The 19,066-nt window shown below is 29.1% G+C and overlaps 1 protein-coding gene across 1 annotated transcript; it reads left to right on the forward strand.

The window, feature by feature from the left end:
* The first annotated feature begins 1,356 nt into the window (after positions 1 to 1,356).
* On the forward strand, positions 1,357 to 18,790 carry LOC130898255 (suppressor of cytokine signaling 2-like). The gene is made up of 2 exons (XM_057807408.1): positions 1,357 to 1,794; positions 14,281 to 18,790. The coding sequence occupies exon 2, from the start codon at positions 14,313 to 14,315 to the stop codon at positions 15,123 to 15,125; it is 813 nt and encodes a 270-aa protein (XP_057663391.1). The 5' UTR covers positions 1,357 to 1,794; positions 14,281 to 14,312; the 3' UTR covers positions 15,126 to 18,790.
* Positions 18,791 to 19,066: the final 276 nt, after the last annotated feature.

Below are 19,066 nucleotides of genomic sequence, written 5' to 3' on the forward strand. Positions count from 1 at the left end.
ATATACGTTTCAATCTGGATATATATTTTTGAACCTTTATTAAATTTCATTGCAATAGCTGGGTCTACTGTTATTATTTTTGTTTCACCTTATCTTCTATCTACTCCTTACCTACTGTTCTAGTATTCTAATTCCATCTCATTTGTCTTCTTTCATGTTTCTTAATCTCCATATTTTTTTAAACTATCTTTATTTTTATCAAATCCAGAGAAATATTTTAGATACCAAAACTTAATTTCTTTGATTATGTAAGTAATTTGGGAGGAACCCAAAATGTGTATTAACAGTGTCGTAATGAAACATTAATCTTGTACAACGTATTAATATCAAGTTGAAAAAAAAAGTCAAAGAGACTCTTGAAAAGTACCTTCTGGTTATGAACGTGACATAAAACAGGTTAAAGTAACAATAATAAAAAGGTCCCTTAATCAAAGTCGATCATCAAAGTTTTTCCCTCGATCGGCACGACATGTGAGATCAAAGGAAAACAACTTAAACTACGAATTCTACAAGAATCTTCTAACAATTTCCATTGAAAGAAAGACTTGTAAAATGGGTAATCAATTTTCTTCTTTTTCATGATAACGCAGTGTACCACAAGTACACTGGTTGGTTAGCACATTTGATTAAATCAGAGAATAAAAAATGTGCTTGAGATGGGAAGCATTTTGGCACATTTCTTGACATTCAGAACAGATGGAAGAAATTCCTTCCAGAAATGCTTCCAGTCATACAATCAATGTTGGGATAAATTCAATACTTGTTTTTGACAAAATTATTTACGTATTTTCCATCAAACCATGTAATGATGGAATTTATATCATAAATTATAATTTTTGGATTAAATGATGAACTGCAATCTTATTGTAAGAATAATAATTACTTTTATATATAGTCTTTATTTTAATAAATAATCGTTTTTTATAGAAAGTATTTTTATTTTGACGTAACTTTATCAAAGTATTAATAATGACGTTTGTAGAAGTAATTTTGCCTCTTAAACATGAAAAGCTTCAATTCTAATTAAAGTCATTTGAACATTAAGGTATAATCTTGTTATTTATATAATTTTGTATCTTTAAGAGTATAATTCAGTTTTCTCTTAATTAATCTAGGTATTTTACATCTATCTATGTCACGAAATAACTTACAACCAAAACATCCAATTCATTCTGTATTAAAAAATAGTACGTCGCCACGTCATTATTTCCTCAAAATCGATTTACCATTCAAATTTTACGCAGTCGCCCGACATTTTTAGAATCACTGTAAGAATGTATGAGCTGGTAGTGGGCCTAAGTCGGGGCTATATATACATATACTTTCCGAGAAGATAGGATTCCGGGTACTACTCAACAGCAACAGAATCGACGCCCCTCCTGCCAGCCTTCTTAACGTGAAATGAAAACACGTTCTATCGTTCTCAGAAAGTTTCCAACTCCCCCATCCTTATCTAATACAGAAGTAAATCGCCATTCCCCTTCTCTCTCTAAGCGTCATCTAGACAATCTAGCTTGCTTGTACGAATATCATTCGTTATACGACCGTTCGTGTCGTAAGTAGTACGATCAATAAATTAAAGATCTAACCTCAAAATAAACTTTTCAATGAGAAAATAGTGTACATAAAATCATGTTCACTTGGATTGATGTTCGGACTAGTGCTAGTAAACATATTTCAAGTGTATAGTGTCATTTCAATTTTTCATTGGATTAAGTGCCTCTAATTGTAGTTATGAAAATGTGTTATATCCTCTACAATTCTTGTAGTTACTGTCTACACAAATTAATATAGGTAAGAACATTTTTATCAATGAATGTAACGTAAATACTGAATGAATAATGTTAGTGTTTCATCACTTCATTCTTCGAATTAAATTCATTTACTGGCATCCTGAATGTTACTTCAATTACGTCCTAATTTTTAGTGAATTCATCATTCATTTAGAATTTTTTCTGTCAATATTACAACGTTTCAAAAATAGAATGATATTAAGTAAGCTGCTTAAAATGTAAGCTATCTACAATATTTTTCAATTTCATTTGCGAAAGTATTAAAAAATTAATCTAAATTTCCATAAATATAAGCACACCCACGTTTTTATTTTGATACATACACACGTGTGTCTCAAGGTTGTAATTAAATTTTCTAATTATTTCTATTTGTTAAAATTCACTCCTTACCCTCTATCATTATTAGTCTGTAGTTTTATTTCACTATACAGTATAAATTATAAATTTTTAAACAAGGTTTCGCAAATTTTTTGAATTACCTTGAAGTATTTATTGCAATCGTATATGATAGATTTCGAGGAAGATCATTAACTTATATTAGCATGTAAACTATCAATAATTGTTCAGTTATTAAAAAAATTAATTTCAGTGATTAATAAATTATGTACTATTCAATTATATTATTCCCTTACAATGTTAAATATGATAAGTACAAGTACTTTCATTTTATTTCGCCTTAAAATGACTTAAAATAGATTATCTACATATTAAATTGAACAATATACTGAATGAACTACAAAAATTCGTAATAAGTATAAGATTGTTTGAAATTCCTAAATCTAGTGAATTCCATAGGTATATAAATATTTTTTCCTTAAAATACGGCATTAAATTTACTTTAGTTTTAATAAGCTTTAACGTTGAAAGTTTTTAAAACTTTCATGTATTTGTAACCTTTAGTTGAGCCCTTCTGGAAACACTAAATTCAGAAAATATCCTCATACGAAGCTTACAAGCTAAAAATCCTGAATACGTAGGTATCCTATTATTCTTTGATTTGAAGAGATTAGGTGGTATAATTTGGTATGTTTATCAAAGAAATTATTTTGAAATACATAAGTACAAGAATGTAAAATACATAAAACTAAACTATAATTAACATTCTTTTATGTAATGATCGACTATTTTTCGCATTTTTATAGGCACACTAAATATACCATAAATAAAAAATGACATGCATATGTGTATTTCCAGTACTTCTCTTTAAACTCCAATGTAAACGACCCTGAATAGCAGTGGAAGCAAGCGGTCTTGAGATTTTTAAATGGAATTCATTATCTCAGATTTCTCGGTACCAACATTGAAATTTATTATCATCTCTTTCGACATGGTATACGTAGTTGCCGGAGATTTAATTATATTATTTCGCAAAATAATGTATGTGTAGAAATTGTGTCATTAGTGGGTTTCTGTGGCGAATCTTAAAAGGGGATCTAGAAAAAATGTTCTATCCGAAATAAATTAACACAAGATGGACACGGAACACTAGAGAATAGTATATATAGTTTGTTTTTTTAGTATAAATTCAGTTCCTAATATTACAAAAAGATGCTTTTAATAGAAGATTTAGGTGTATGAGTATTTTCCCTTTAAAATTTTTCACACTCACCACAATGTAAAATTAACTATATTTTTTTGTTTTTCTTGCTGCTTTCTATCAATTAAGCTTGTGGTATTGATTTCCATTTAATATTCAGAGCCAATTCTCATATTGTAATATACAAATTTTATAATTTCGCTTGATACTTTCTATATGATAAAGGCGAATATAAATATTCTACCTATCACGAATTCATATAATTAACGTGAGTTGGATTTGTAATTTACATATTTTAGTTTTAAGAAAATTTCATCATTAATTTCCGAAGAATTTTATTATTGATGTGAATGCTTAAAAAACCAAAAAGTGCTTGAGTTATTAAATCTTCAATGTAACTCTAAAATAATGGATACTAATCAGTTTCTCCAATATTAATATGACTCGTTAATAAAAAGTGGGACATTTCAATACATTAATTATTACATGCAACATTTGATATTACAAAATATCGTTTGCTCAATCTACTCATTTATAAAATGTACAGTTGAGTTTCAAAAACAAATATTTCGACTGTTATAATGTATCGGTTGGTAGGTTACATCTAAACTCTCAGTTACATAAAATAAAAAATATGATATACCTAAGAACGTTATCTTTCTTACTTTCAACAGATGTTTTTATCTTAGTACTCTCACGAAGCGCAATCGCACATCCATTCATGTATTTTATTATTACTGTTCTTAGCTTATCATATAAACGTTAGGTTAGAGAATATCTAGAATCCCAATTATTACAATTTGAAGGCAAGAGTAGCAATGTTTTGATACCAAACCATACCTACTTGTTTAACAGTAAGCATTACACATTGGTGTTATTCTTGGTTTGAGTATGTAAAACAAGGTTTTGTTTTCCTGAGCATTTTTCAATAGACAAGTCTTAAATGTAGCTAAAATCCATTATTACGGCAACGTGAATGATCATATAAATTATAGTTCAGTAAAAATAGCCAACGAATGTTTTTCAACGTATTGTTTATCCATATTCTGGAAGCTATTTTATTGAATAATTTTATGTTCCAATGAAACTGAAATTGGAGTCTCGGTTTAGTTACCACATGTGAAAGGCTTGAGAAGTCATGTGTATTATGAATATATTTGTATAGACGCCATAATTAAAATCTTTACCAATATTTATTCATGGGTTTTGTTGACAGTGGTGTATCGAAAAATTTCATATATTCTGATCATTACAAAGTATTTAGGATAGGTAGAGCGACATGTAAGTTGAATTCTATTATTGAACTAGAGAGAAAGAGCATCCGTTAACCACCCTCTATTTCTCTGGACGCTGTACTAAATAAGATTTCTTATTCTTCTCCATTGCTGTTCCCACCAATTGAAACTTTGATGTCATAGCGCTCAAATCAGAATAGAGTAGAGAGATATAAAGAGTGGTATACCGATGTTCTTTCTCTATCAGCATTTCGAGCCTAATTGAATAAGCTCCAATACCTCGGGCTCTCTATCTTTAATATTAACTCTACGGCAGTTCCTAGATTTTTGGTTTATATTATTTGCCGTTATGATAGATAAGGCGATATATTGCTTTCAGCTATTTTTCCTTTGATCTTTAATTAAGTGTTCGACAGGTAACATACATACTTGTTTTTCTGTAAAACCATTCATGTATTGGTTATGCGTAACGGTTCAAAAAGCCTGCTAATGTAATTTAAAAAATATCACATATGAAATTGTTTAACAGTGGTTTAAACCAAAAATCGTAGATCCCTTAATTTTTATTACTACTACCGGAAGATCAATAGTAACGGTTATTATTTGTCGTAATAATAATGGTTGTCACGGAAAGTAGGCATATAAACGGAACAAAAGTTACGTGTCCATTGTCAAATGTAAAAAAAATATTTATTTCTAGAAAATCGTATTTCCTGTAGTAATAAAGTGTCATTGAACTAGTAGTTTAAATTGTTTTAAAATACAGGTGAGTAGCTTTTATGAAAGTGACTTGGAAATACTGATATTATTGCTACATATCGAACTTTATTTTTTCTACGAAATGGGGAAACAAACCCATCAATGGATTTGCTGCGTTATTGTGGTCGTTTTATACATCTTTTTGCAGTTACATTTTCAATCTTCATGGTACTACGAGAACACGATGAAGTGTCATATTGGAAGGGAGTGAATACACTACAAATTATTAGAATTTGCGGGTCGCAGATTATTTTGGAAGTATTTCGTTGAGGGTGTCTCACTTATAGACTTGAAAGATTAGGCTCTTGGTTGAAGTACTTCTTAGATCTTTTTATATGTTTTTCTTGATAAATATATTTTTTACAAGAATCTTCTAAACAAATTTAATGGATTCAACAGAAAACAAAATTTTCTGCACTATTCGTATGAAAAACAATTTCATTTCGTTTATTTTCCACTAGTAATGTTCGTTAGTATAAAAACTTTTTCTAGTGAATATTTACGATTGTATTTGGAGTTACTTTTTTGCACTCTCAATAATTATCACTAAACGCTTGGTGAATGATTATTTTCTAATCACATTTAAATATTATATAGCTACCGTTCAATTTTTACTGAACAATGGACATAACTTCACTATGCGCTGTCTTGATCACAATTAGTACTAATCAAACAATGGTTCAACAAATTAGTCATAGAGTAATAACAATCCATGGTTTTATGTATTGTTTAGATTTAGCTTTAGAGATATTCACCTGTATCTAATTGTGATTCCTATGTACATGCCTTAGAAACACAAAACTCTCTGGTAACCAATCGTTTCATTTGATTACTAGAAAAAAAATTGTTGAGTTAATCAAATTACTTTTACATATATTTGCTAAAAAAATGTATTTCCGTTTATTTCGATGTTTATTGAAACGCGAGGTTTATGCAAAATGTGTTTAAGGTGATAAATAAGGGTAGTTTATACTTACAATCCATTTCTGAATTAAACAGATTTTCGAAAAATTTGGTGAAATTAAAATTTCCGTATGGTTTTGATATATATCTAAATTATCAATATACTTTTTCAGATGAATCGAATAAAAATAAATTTCAGCAGACAATATTTACTAACAATTTGTCGTTAAAACATAATTGTATTGAAAGCCCGTTTTTCCTCCTGATACTTTAACTATAAATAACAAAAATATAACTAGAAAACCACCAATTAATCTGTAAGTAAGCAATTGTCTAATATCTAAATACAAGGATTAAAGATGAATAAAGTATATAAAAAAATAAAATTCTTGTTCCAATGATACAAATTCACAAATTAATATAATTAACAACAATGTAGCAGTCTAGACCATTAGCATCTACAAACTGTTATAAGTAACTTATCAGTCTGTTAAGTCATTGTTTTAAAAAAAAAATGATATTTAATTTACATAAATTTAACTATGTCTTTCCAACATTTTCTGTGTTTACTTGTGATTAGCTTTTCTAAGTAACATAGCTATTAAAGCCAAATTAAAAATAAACTTGTTATTGCTTACTGATGTGGTCGCAATTAATTGTGTGTTGGTATTTGATCATTTGACACTGCAAATTTTCCGTAATTTTTATAATTTTTCTGATAACATTCAAGTAAATTATGTTATTTTCTAAGTCCCAAACGGCTGCCGAAGAAATGTTACCCATTTGAAAGAGTCGATTTTCAAAAAAAAAAGGTACCTTGTTTTTTATTCAATTGCTTGTTTACTATATATGAATCACCATCGAAAATTTTTTGTTGTTAAAAAACCTTTATTGAATTTTCTTTCAAAAATCACTTCAAACAATTTTCCAACAAGACCTAGGTGTCATCTCTAATTATCAACAAATCTGTGTATGGCCTCTTGTAAATTGGCAGAAAAACCGACATTAATTTATATATATATATATATATATATATATATATATATATATATATATATATATAGCATACTTTTTTTGATCAAAAAAAGTATGCTGTTTGAAAGACAATTTAATATGAGTATAAATTTATGATAACTTCCTATGTATATCATAGTGAAATTAATGCATTAAGCAAATTAAGCTTTTTCATAATTAACATAAATAGGGCTATTGACAATTTAAAACACATAATTTCTTAATAATGGTTATGACCTCCTCTTGCCTAATAGCATCTCTCGTACAATTAAGCGTAGATCTAATCAAGTTATTTATTGTATCCTGTTAGTTAGCTCGAATTCTTTTTAGCTCATCCTATAAATGTTCTATTGGATTTAGGTCAGGACTGTATGCTGGCATAACCCGAAAACCGACTTCTACATTGTAACAGTGCACGATTCTAGCAGTGTGCGATCTTGCATTGTCATGCATAAAGATAAATTCGTCTCCAATGTAGTCGACACAAAGTACCACATGGATTGCTAAAATATCCTGATAAATGTATACGCATATTGAAGCATATTAAATTATTCGAATGAATAATTAAAAAAAATAGTTTCTATGCACGCAAATATATTTGGATAATGAGTAAAGACAACAGAAGAAATTGAACTTGGAAAAATATACTATGTATATATTCCAAGGTACAAAAAGAACAAAAAAATCGTGCAATTTCTATGAAGTAGTATTTTTGGTTGACATTGTGAAAAAATACAAAAAAACAGTGCAATAAAAAAAAGTGATACGGTGACTTGGAAGGAAAAGGTAAAAAGGTCATGTTTCAGATAGAACCACAACAAAAAAAATGTAGGACAATTTAAAGATTCGCTGTAGAATGAATAATTTTTTGTTTTCTTAATCATCATCGTCGAGTTCATCAAATATAAAGTGCAAATCTTAAATCATTGTAAAAATGAGATTAATATGAAAAAGTTAGGTTCGGATCCTCCATTTCATGTTAAATTGAAGTTACCCTCAGGTCGTCGTTTAATCCGAAATTTGTCAGTAAACGCTAACTATAAAACATGAAAAAACCAATAGATGTAGTTTAAACCAAGTTTGAGTTTTAAACTTCTCTTATAACATTAAGCCTGAAAGTTTGGTTATTGTGTCTCCGCCATCCTCGATCCTATAACTAGCGCTTTTGGAAGAAGTAAAATTACTGAAAAATAAAAACTTGGTTGATTTTTGACTTTGATCATGAAAATTGTATATACTTCCATTTCAAACTGGAAATGTTTATAATCACAAATAGAAATAGTGGCAATATTTTAGATTAGAATCATACGTAAAATAGGACGACAGTTTTGTTAAAGAACGAATTCAATTTATCAAGTAATAATGGTATCGTTTTCAATTTGAATTCGATATTTTTCAATTAAAAAAGGAAACGGATTCCATATTTATGAACAAAATTCATCTATTTCTATTAATGTGATTAATTGGCGTCGGATTATCGCCAGTAAGATTGCTTTAAATTATTACTACCTCATGAAAATTTTTAAAAATAAATATTTCTACACATAAACAACTTATTTTTGTGTCTAGCTTTACGTGTATTTCTAGATTTGTTTTTGTTTTTTTTTTTTCTGGTCTGGAGATATGTCTAAACAAATTGCTTTGGATCGTGTGAAATTCCGATCCGATTCCATCTCGAAATAGATTTTCTCTGAACTGTTTAGCTATAAGAACAACATTTATTTTAGAGGGAATCAAGTTAAATATAACGTTTGTATTCTAGAATTTGTTGCTAGTCATACAAATTTATTAGGAGACTGCTACGTGTTGGTCGCATTATTTTTGTTAGCGGAAAATCTTGATACTTGGAGGTTATTTATATACAACTCATTTTACTAGACAAATGACATAAATAGTAAAGACGCCATCCAATTGAAATATTAGTTTTCTTTCACACTGTTTTCATAACTTTCGTTTTATATATATTTCTCGATTGATTGACGTTTTGCGAAAATATTGTGCACTTTATCAAAAAATGCCAGTACGTAAGTTTAAAAAGGGCCTCCTCAATATAAATTTAAATGTAATTTTCAAAAAACAAAATATAAAATCTGATCAAATACTCAGGTGAACTTTACAGATATCAATCATATTGTCCCTATATATACAGTATGGTGCAAATGAAAGGAATAAATTCGTTATTTCATAAACCGGCGACATTAAGGTAAAACCTGAAACCCGTTGTATTTATTTTCAAACAGAATATTCGTAAGGACACGATTCATTTTTGACGGTACCTATATGAGCGAGATGACGTCATCGCTGAAATTTTTAAATGGAAATATGTGTGTTGTATTATATTATTTGAAAGATCTTTTTATACCTATTTAGTCATATCTATATATCAGGGTAATTGATGTTTGTATTTATTTAAAAAATTAATACACTATAATTAAAATAAATTGTATTATCCATTAAATATAATGAAACCCGAATTAAGTCATATTGTTAACCTTCAGCTGTAATTGTCATTGTGCTCAACTACTGAACAACGTTTTTACAAATACGTAGATAAGTCGAAAAGGAACAATAAAATGTCCTCCCAGATCACCTGATTTGACTCTTTCTTGATTTCTTTTTATGGGGATACTTGAAAAGCAAAGTAGACTAATATATACCTCAAAATATCATTGGGCTCCAAGTAAGGATACGTATTGAAGATGCACAAATATCTCTCTAAACTTCTCTATAACCGGAAGTTATAGAGAAGGTTCGAGAAGAGTTCGCAGCACGGCACGTCTTTCTCATTGTATTTTATCTGAAGATTAACAATTGGAGCACTTAGTTTAGATTTTGTGTTTTTTGAAATAGAAATCGCAATGCGTTCTACTACTCAAAATAAAAAGGTATCCTTACAAATAGCCTATTGAAATATAAATATCGACGGGTTCCAGGATTTTTCCTTAAAGTCGCCAGTTTTAGGAAATAACGAATTTAATCCACCATACTGTATATATGTAGATTTGTTTAATGCTATTAAACTGTTTAAGATAAAAATCTATTTAATAATGGATTAATTATAACCAGCTGTAAGAGTATTATGATGAATATGGATTATAAAATTTATCTCGTCATATAATTTGGCCGTCAAGGAAATATTGAGCAGTACATTTTCAGTAATAAACAGAAAGTTCTTCAACGTTTCTGAGTAACGTCATATATATTTAAGGATAAAAACTGTCATTTGCAAATAAAGAATACAATCCAAAAAGTCCTATCGACATATTTTGGTTAAAAATCCCAAAAATTGGCTTATTCAACACTCGTCTTGAAATCCGTTTACCCCAATTTGTCAAACACCATTTTTCGGTCTTCTAACATAAGCTACAATTTTTAGGATAGTAACTGTTTTTTTTACAATTTTTTGTGGTACACTAAGGTCTCTAGAGATAACGAATTTATAGCATTGATTCTTTATCATGTTAATATATAGCAATATTTTATTTGGATCGCGTCATTCATTATAATTGTTAACGCCATAAAGATTTAGTTTACATAATTTGTTATCTTATATGCTACCGTACTATAAACAAATAGGTCAAAGATTCCACAACTCAATTTATAATTGAATTGTACTGATGAAAATTTTCAAAAAATATATGATAGAAGTTCTGGGAATCGCTACCTAAATTAGATTTGTCCGCTAGAAAAAATTTCTTATTCAGTTAATATATCACTTTTTTGTTGGACATCAGTTAATCTATATGATAAATGGTACTTTTCAATCTGTTTCTGGAGATAACCGCATTACATTTATTGTGGATAATTGAATCTGACTATTTCTATTTGTAAAGGTACTTTCTATTTCGAACAGGAAACTTGTTTTGTTTTGGAGCTACATATGATGTATTTTTTATATTCTGACATATCATATAGATTTCCATTTTAATCTCAAAGTGACATATTGATTAGAATTCAAAAAATTGGAACATTTTTTAAAACAACAAAATTGAACAAATGAAGTTGAATACTACATTGCATTTTTTTAAATTAATTATTTTGAGTGGTTATTTATAGATATTCGATTTCTTGTGCTCCATTCAAACGTTTCCACTTTCATTAGTAAATACTTTTTATTCTCCGATTTTTTTTTTGAAAACTTTCATTTTTTCTAATAAAAATTGTGGACTTTTTGGTTTGTAAGGATAGGAGTTCTGTTTTAAAAACCAATAGGATGACTGTGTTCTTCGTAACCTCGCAGGGGAGTAAAAAATTCACTAACGACTTTATCGCATAGTTTTTTGTATATGTTTTAGATTTCTCAGCTATCGACACCGCATTCAATATATTTAATTTTGACAATGATATTACAAAACAAGCTACGCATATTAATAAGATTAAGCTACGCTTTCGTCATCTACTAGAATTCAACAAATAAACGTCGATACATAAAATTTTGCATAAAATTCAGGTTGTCAACAATTCTAATGGCACACCCGACCGAATCAGCTCCTACACTGCTTGACTTCAACAAATATTTCAGAAGAATTCATGTAAGATGAATGGGCTGGATGCTTAAATTTATTCATACCATAGGGAGCAAATAAAAAATAAATTTGCATAAGACATAACATCAATAGTTTGTTCAAATAATATTTGAAGCAATATTTATTTCTGTTTCAAATTTGCGTGATACAATAATGTTCATCGGCTTTGATAGTTGTTTTGTCAATATACGGAAGCTGCTATTAATAGCAGCTGTTTATTTTAATTTCAGATTTTCCGTGAATTGTATGCACGAGAAACTACGATAAATAAAAGGAATAAAAATTTACAAGGTAAAGGTAAAATCCGTATATAAATCGCTATCTAGAAATTATTGTATATTTACGAAGCAAAAACAACATAAACATGTGTTGTATTAAATAGTAATTCAAGAAACCTTTCCCATTGAGTCAGAAATCATTTTTAATGGAATTTCGTGAAATTAAATTGAAAAACCAAAATTATTAGTAAATTACAATAAATAACAAGTAAGACCTATTAATTTTCTAATCATTTCATTATATATGGACTTTATTTTGAAGTCGACTCGTATATTATCTGATTATTAAGAAATATTTATCTAGGTACCCAGCTGGTCGGGGCCTCTGAGACGGATTATGTTGTGGGTACTAGGTATTGGCACCGGCAGAGGTCTAATGTGCTTTCCGCGAATATCTCCCATTCAGACTTCTCGGAACCAAATGGAGAGAACTATTCACAATATATCTGTCTCAACTTTTTATAGAAAGTCTGTGTTAGTGCAGTAAATTTTGAACATAAAACTTTGTAAATTGATAAACATGAATTTGATTATTTCGAATTTTTTAAAGCATTAATTCTTTTTTTTGTTAGCATAATATTGTATTTCGAATTTCGAATGATGTGTTAGAAATTTCATTGACAAATTATTAATGTGTGCACTTACCTCATAACCAAATAATATTTTCGTCAATTTGTTTTTAATACAAAAATGTTTTGTAGAAGACTAATTTTTAAATCATAGTGTTACCGAGGAAGTCAAATTGATATGTGTTATTTAATTTTTTTTTTATTTTAAGTTTCATCGACATTTGTTAGCTTAAGGAGTGACAATAGATTTTATTTATACAATAATTGCAATTCAATTATCAATTACTTTAAAGTATTTATCAAAATATCAGTCTTTTCTCGTACTACTAAATATGGGTGCACCGGTTGTCGACATACACGCACACCTGCAACGAAGCCCTGTCCTTTTCTTTCTTAGCAATCCAAGGCAACAGCCCCGGCACATAATACCGGGAAATTCGAATTTTGATAAGCAGGTATAAAAGAAAAATGTGTTTCTAGAAGGACAGCAACCTCTAACAGCCATTGGCGTACTGATTTGCAAATTTATTCTTAGATTGCTATTGTACAGGTTAAATAAATATTGTATTTATTTTTAAGTGACTTCTCTTGTCTATTGTGTATAACGTATACTGTTTCGCAGTCATAAATGTAACTCAGGAAAATTGGAATTAGTTGCCACATCAATTCGGTTGTTTCATTGTTCACAAACTTTTACCTTATTGTCGCTAAAAATTGTATTATTGTAAAGCATTAATGATTATCTGCCTATAATTATCTAATATAATTATTACACAAATAATAGAAAACTGTTAACTTTATATCAAGAAACTTGCTGCAATAACTAAAAAAATAGTTTTCGTAAACAGTTCCAACTATAATAAACGTCCTACATATACCTACTTTTATGGTTTTCCGACGAAATAATTTTTCTCAGAAAATAATAATCAGCAAATATTTGTAATAATTCATGTACTAAAACACAGTGAATTGTTGTACTGGGTAAACAACTGCTTATCAGATATATTCCTTTAATTGAAACAATGGATAATCAATATATTAAGACACGTTATAATTTGTAAAATTCAGAGAATGGTATGACGTAGGCATTTATAAATTGGGCTGCACTAATATCCATACATAAATTTATTTGTTTTCTTCAACCATTGGGTTGATATACCTTTATTTGAATTCTATTTTATCTTGTTTCGCTGAGAATGTTTACATGTATATATTTGATATTAATAAAAACTATGCTTAAACTGAACAAACATGAATTAAATGTTATGGCTTATATAATTTTGAAATGTCTGCGAACTATGTCAAATAAAATGTTAGTCAAAAGTGATATTAGGAATCAGTAAACCTAACTTCGAAATTAAAATGTAACGATATACGAGGAGTGATAAAATAATTTAATTATATTGCCTTGGGTGAAATTCATTATAATTTAATTAATTAATTATTTTTTCACATCTCGTTATATTTAAATTTTTAACGCCTATTTATGAAAGCTGAAATTAGATCAAGAGTATCATCTTTTAAAAAAGCCATAAATAGTTCATTTAGACATAAAATCAATCCCATAACAATGAAAATTATACATTCATATCACACTCAATAATACCTGAACAAGCTATGTGTATTCTGAGAACGGTTGTTTTAAATATTTGTTCTTCTTTTTCAGTATTGAAGTATTGGGCATGGCATTAGCGTGCAATGTTAGGCTGTAGCGTGGTATGTCCAAACTGCAAGCACGAATTCCAGTGCTGTCCTCCGAATCAACAATGTTGCAGTACGAGGAGATCTTTGCACGTGCTAAGTGGAGGTGGTTTGGTGACTACTTTGGCGCCAAACCCAAGTCCATGTCCTTCCCCACAAGTATCTCCAAGCGTGCCTCTATCATTCATTCTACCTCCGTTCGCTACCCCCCTGCAGTTTGCCCCAGCGCCATTAGAAAACAATTCCGAAACGGAACTTCAAAGACTGTCGGACACCGTACGGGCTCTGCGCCTATCCGGTTGGTATTATGAAGGTATAACTTATCAACAAAGCCATGAACTATTGAAAGGAACGAGTGTAGGAAAGTTTTTAGTGCGAAATTCTTCGGACCCTAAATTTCTCTTTTCTCTTAGTGTTCAAACTGAACGTGGACCTACTTCCGTGCGTTTATTCTATACCAACGGGTATTTTAGATTAGATGCCCAAGTTCATCTCCAATCAGCGATGCCGATGTTTCCTAGTGTTATTGACTTGATTCAGCATTATGTACAACAAAGTAAGTTGTGTCGTAATAATGCACAGGTTTGGGTCGATCAACAAGGTAAATGGTACTCTTCCATATTATTAGAAAAACCTGTCAGGAAAAAATCGAAGCCACCTAGCCTTAAACATTTGGCTAGATTGGCCACGCATAAAGCATTGCAAGACGCTGCAAAACCTCGTTTAGTGATGCTACCTCGTCCACATACTCAGTTGGAATTACCCAATTCCTTGATAGGTTACTTGTCCGAGTATCCTTTCTATATATAACTTTGATTGGGCCAAAGACTGGACTGGTCGGTACCTTTACATACCGACATCAGGGAACACCAATAAAAGTATTCTAAAATAGCACTGATTTCGGTGTTTAATTAGGTAGGTTAACAAATTGGTAAAAATAAAACAATTAATTCTGTTTGTTGAATGGAACTTAAAATTGTACACTGGAAATAAGTCAATGTTGAAATTATTAAAACAGAAATTTCAATATTACCAATGAAAGGCTTCCATTATTAAAGATGATACATAATTGATTAAACCATTAATTGATTCATTTCAGATTAACTCTGTACTGGATATATCTAAGATATATCGGTTTTTAAGTAGCAAATATTATGTAACATTGATACATTTCCATAGTCGAAACTGCTGGTTAGTTTGACTGTTTTAACTGTACAGAAATTTAAACAAGGTGCCGCAATTAGAAATAAACAAATTTTTCTAATATTATCGTAGGGTAAAATTATTTATTATAGCAAGTAATCCTATATATTGTTACTATAACGATCTTTAAACTTTTAAAAATGAGTTATTGCTAGTTACATAATTCTTTTCTAAAACGTGGTGCGTCCAATAAGGGCCTCGAACCACATGTGACCCGTAAGACACGATTTAATAACCACAACTATATATAATTTATATTCCCACTAAATGCATCTATAAAATATTCTACAGTGGTGTATTTCTATAGTCAAACCTACTGGCCACTTTAATTTATTTGATTGAATATGTTGTCATAAACATTGAAAACGATTACAATTATAGATATTTTCAATACATAGGTATTCTTTATTTTATTTATTAACATTTATATCCACTCGGAATGGAAACTGTCAATGAACCTACACAATCAAAAGTCTCGGGCCTCCTGAAACTTTTAAGTCTGTTTATATTTGGTAATTTGGTTTCCCTAAGCACACATGGTAATTTGGTTTCCCTAAACACACAAACTACATTGAAGTAAAAATTATTTTGTTTGTCAAGATCTTTGCTAAGTGTTCCTTGATAGCGAATATAAATAAATTAATAAAAACACCAGACCACTCATCAAGTGTTGCGTCACAGTTAATATCTCTAAAAAACTATTTGCAGGTTTAAGTTGTTCGCTCTGATGACAAATATACTGATAGCTTTTCAAAAAAATAGTCAGTAAGAGGATTCAAGTAGAAAGGCGACTGAATTCTTGCTATCTGAAGTTACCAAGTCGGATACGTGCTTGAATGAACATTAATTTTTCAAGCCGATCGTCTATACCAACTAATCAAACGTGAATCCTATTGAATATAGCAAACTTCCAATAAAATATCTTTGTCACCTTTCAAAACTCACATTTAACCTTAAATGTTTCATTTAAAACGCTTGCCTAAAGATTGGCATATACTAATGCCATTTTATAATTTTTCAACATATCTAAGCTATTAAAAATGTATCGAAAGGTAGATTTAATTGGTCAGTTTTTTCCACGTAGTAAAAAAATCAAAGGGACAGTAAGGCTCGATTAAACTGTACCAATATAGGTAATTTTTGGGCTATCATGAAATTCTATATTTACCAAAAACTTTTAGTTTTTTCAAATTATTTATTATGAAATTTCTTTTGTTGTTTCTTATTGTCGCACCTGAGAAAAACAAAAAAGTTCTGTAATATGAAAAATATATATTAAGTTCCTCAAATATATTCTTATTTATATTCCAAATTATTTTCATTTGTTTATTTATCTAAATTGCTAAAACCAATGTTACTAAAATTATTGTTTTTTTTTACATTTATGAACACTGATTCACAGTTTGATGTTTTTAATAGTCTAAATAGGGATAACGAGGTATATAGGTACCTATATAACTCAAAAATAAGAAATGTTCCTACTGTGAAAATAAATTAAATACATCGCAATCTCTTAATACAAACTTCAAACATAGCATAATGAACAATCAATTCTAAGATTAATATTACTATTTTGATCCCATTCTGCATTTCTTTTTGTTTTCTGTTATTTATATACTTTTTAAAATTCTACCATTGTCATAAAAAATTTTTAATTCACTTATATAATGTCAAAATCAATCTTGTATATTGTACTAATGTGTGTCCTTGGTATAAGTAACAGTTCCTGAAAAATATTTAGTTGCACTTATTTTGAAAATAAGATAGTGGGTATTGGTACTACTCAGAGAATATTGTCAAATATTCTAAATCAAGTTCATTTTTCCATCGTAGGATACCCAATATTTTTTGTTTTCAATCAACTGACAAAACATGTAAAATTTTTCTCGAAATTAATATATACGTACATATGACGAATCTCAATTTTAAATGTTGCATGTTTTTGTCAAACTTGAAACTATGTACATATTCATCAAATTCTCAGATCGTTATTTTAAAAATATTATCTAATACTATAATTATATTTATCACAGCTGTAGCCATGAATCACTACAAAGGATATCATGCACAAAACTTTCTGATAAACATAATTTTCTAAAGAATAATTGGGACTGAATCGAAAATAACCCTTAACATTTCTAGGGAGGCTGGAGTTTAAATTCGAAAATACGTGTATGAATCTAATCTGTAGCACAATAGGTGGTAAAATTATATAGAATATTTGAGTTAAATATAGCAAACACTATGGTTTAGATGAACAATAATAACTTCCAGCTTGAACGGACAAGCAATTTGCTTATATCATATTTTGTTATGTACTGACTAAAATCGTGAAAAGCAGCAATAGTATGCATGTAACCAAATTATTTTGGAAATATATCCATAACTCTTACACTATTGTTAATGCACTTTCTTCCACAATTGCGAGCAACTGGATAGGTGATTCGCAAAATATCCATAACCGGAAACCTGTTCTTTAAATTCTGACTTCAAATTCACTATGTTTATTACCATATCTCATTTTAAAAATTATAAAACACGAATTATCTCTTTGAGACTATTAGAAAATATAAGAAAATCAAAAACCCCTGCTCCTACCAACATTACAGTGGTATCTGTTGTTCGTTTAATAGTTCTACTAAAACCTGATTATTTTAACTAAAAACTGTTAAAGTTGTTTGTTAGTGATTTTAGCTGAAGTGACAACTTAACGCTAACGCTAAGACTTAATGCTTTAATATAAAACTTTTTTATTCCCACTGCTCATTATTTCACTAATTATTTTCACACACATACATATATAAATTTTCTCTAATAATATTGTGGAAAAAAGTAAAATTAAGTTTTTCTGTCCATAAATTTATATAAGTTTGTTCCGCTGTAACGTTTCCAACTCTAGTGTAGTGTTTGAGCTAGCTTCAGCCTTCTGGTCAGTTTTTTTTGGTATACCAACTATAGTTTCTAGTATAGAGTTTCTTCGTGAATCCTTCATAGATAATTGAAACTAGCGTAATATACGGGTTATATTTATACTAATTATACTTGTGTACAGAACAAATCTAGTCTAAACAATAGATGTAATGATCTGATTATTTGACAAATATTGTAAAAAGATGGACAAACAGAATTTCTTGAAAGAATAAAAATGTATAATCGTGAATGTATTTATACAAGGTAAACATGGGTGTGAATGCAATTAGAATGTTTGTTTTTAGTCTAAATGTATTTATTTCTTTAGAACAATTATATTATTTATTATTAAGAATAACATACCCACATTGTTTCATTCCAAAACCCACATCTTCTCTAACTAATTATGTACTATAACTGATTACGTAAGTTTACAAATGAGATGAGAAAGTTATTGAAATAAAACGTACTTATTTAATAAGAATATTGTAAGTACATTTTCATTAAAAAACTGTATAAATAACAGGACGTGACGTTGTAGAAGAGGCAAAAGGTCAAAAACAATAGCCTTTACCTAATCAATCAATTAATTAAGATTTGTGATTATCTTTTGCTTTGGTAAACATAAATTTATATTT

The sequence above is a fragment of the Diorhabda carinulata genome, chromosome 9 (genome assembly GCF_026250575.1).
Source record: "Diorhabda carinulata isolate Delta chromosome 9, icDioCari1.1, whole genome shotgun sequence".
Classification (NCBI taxonomy): domain Eukaryota; kingdom Metazoa; phylum Arthropoda; class Insecta; order Coleoptera; family Chrysomelidae; genus Diorhabda; species Diorhabda carinulata.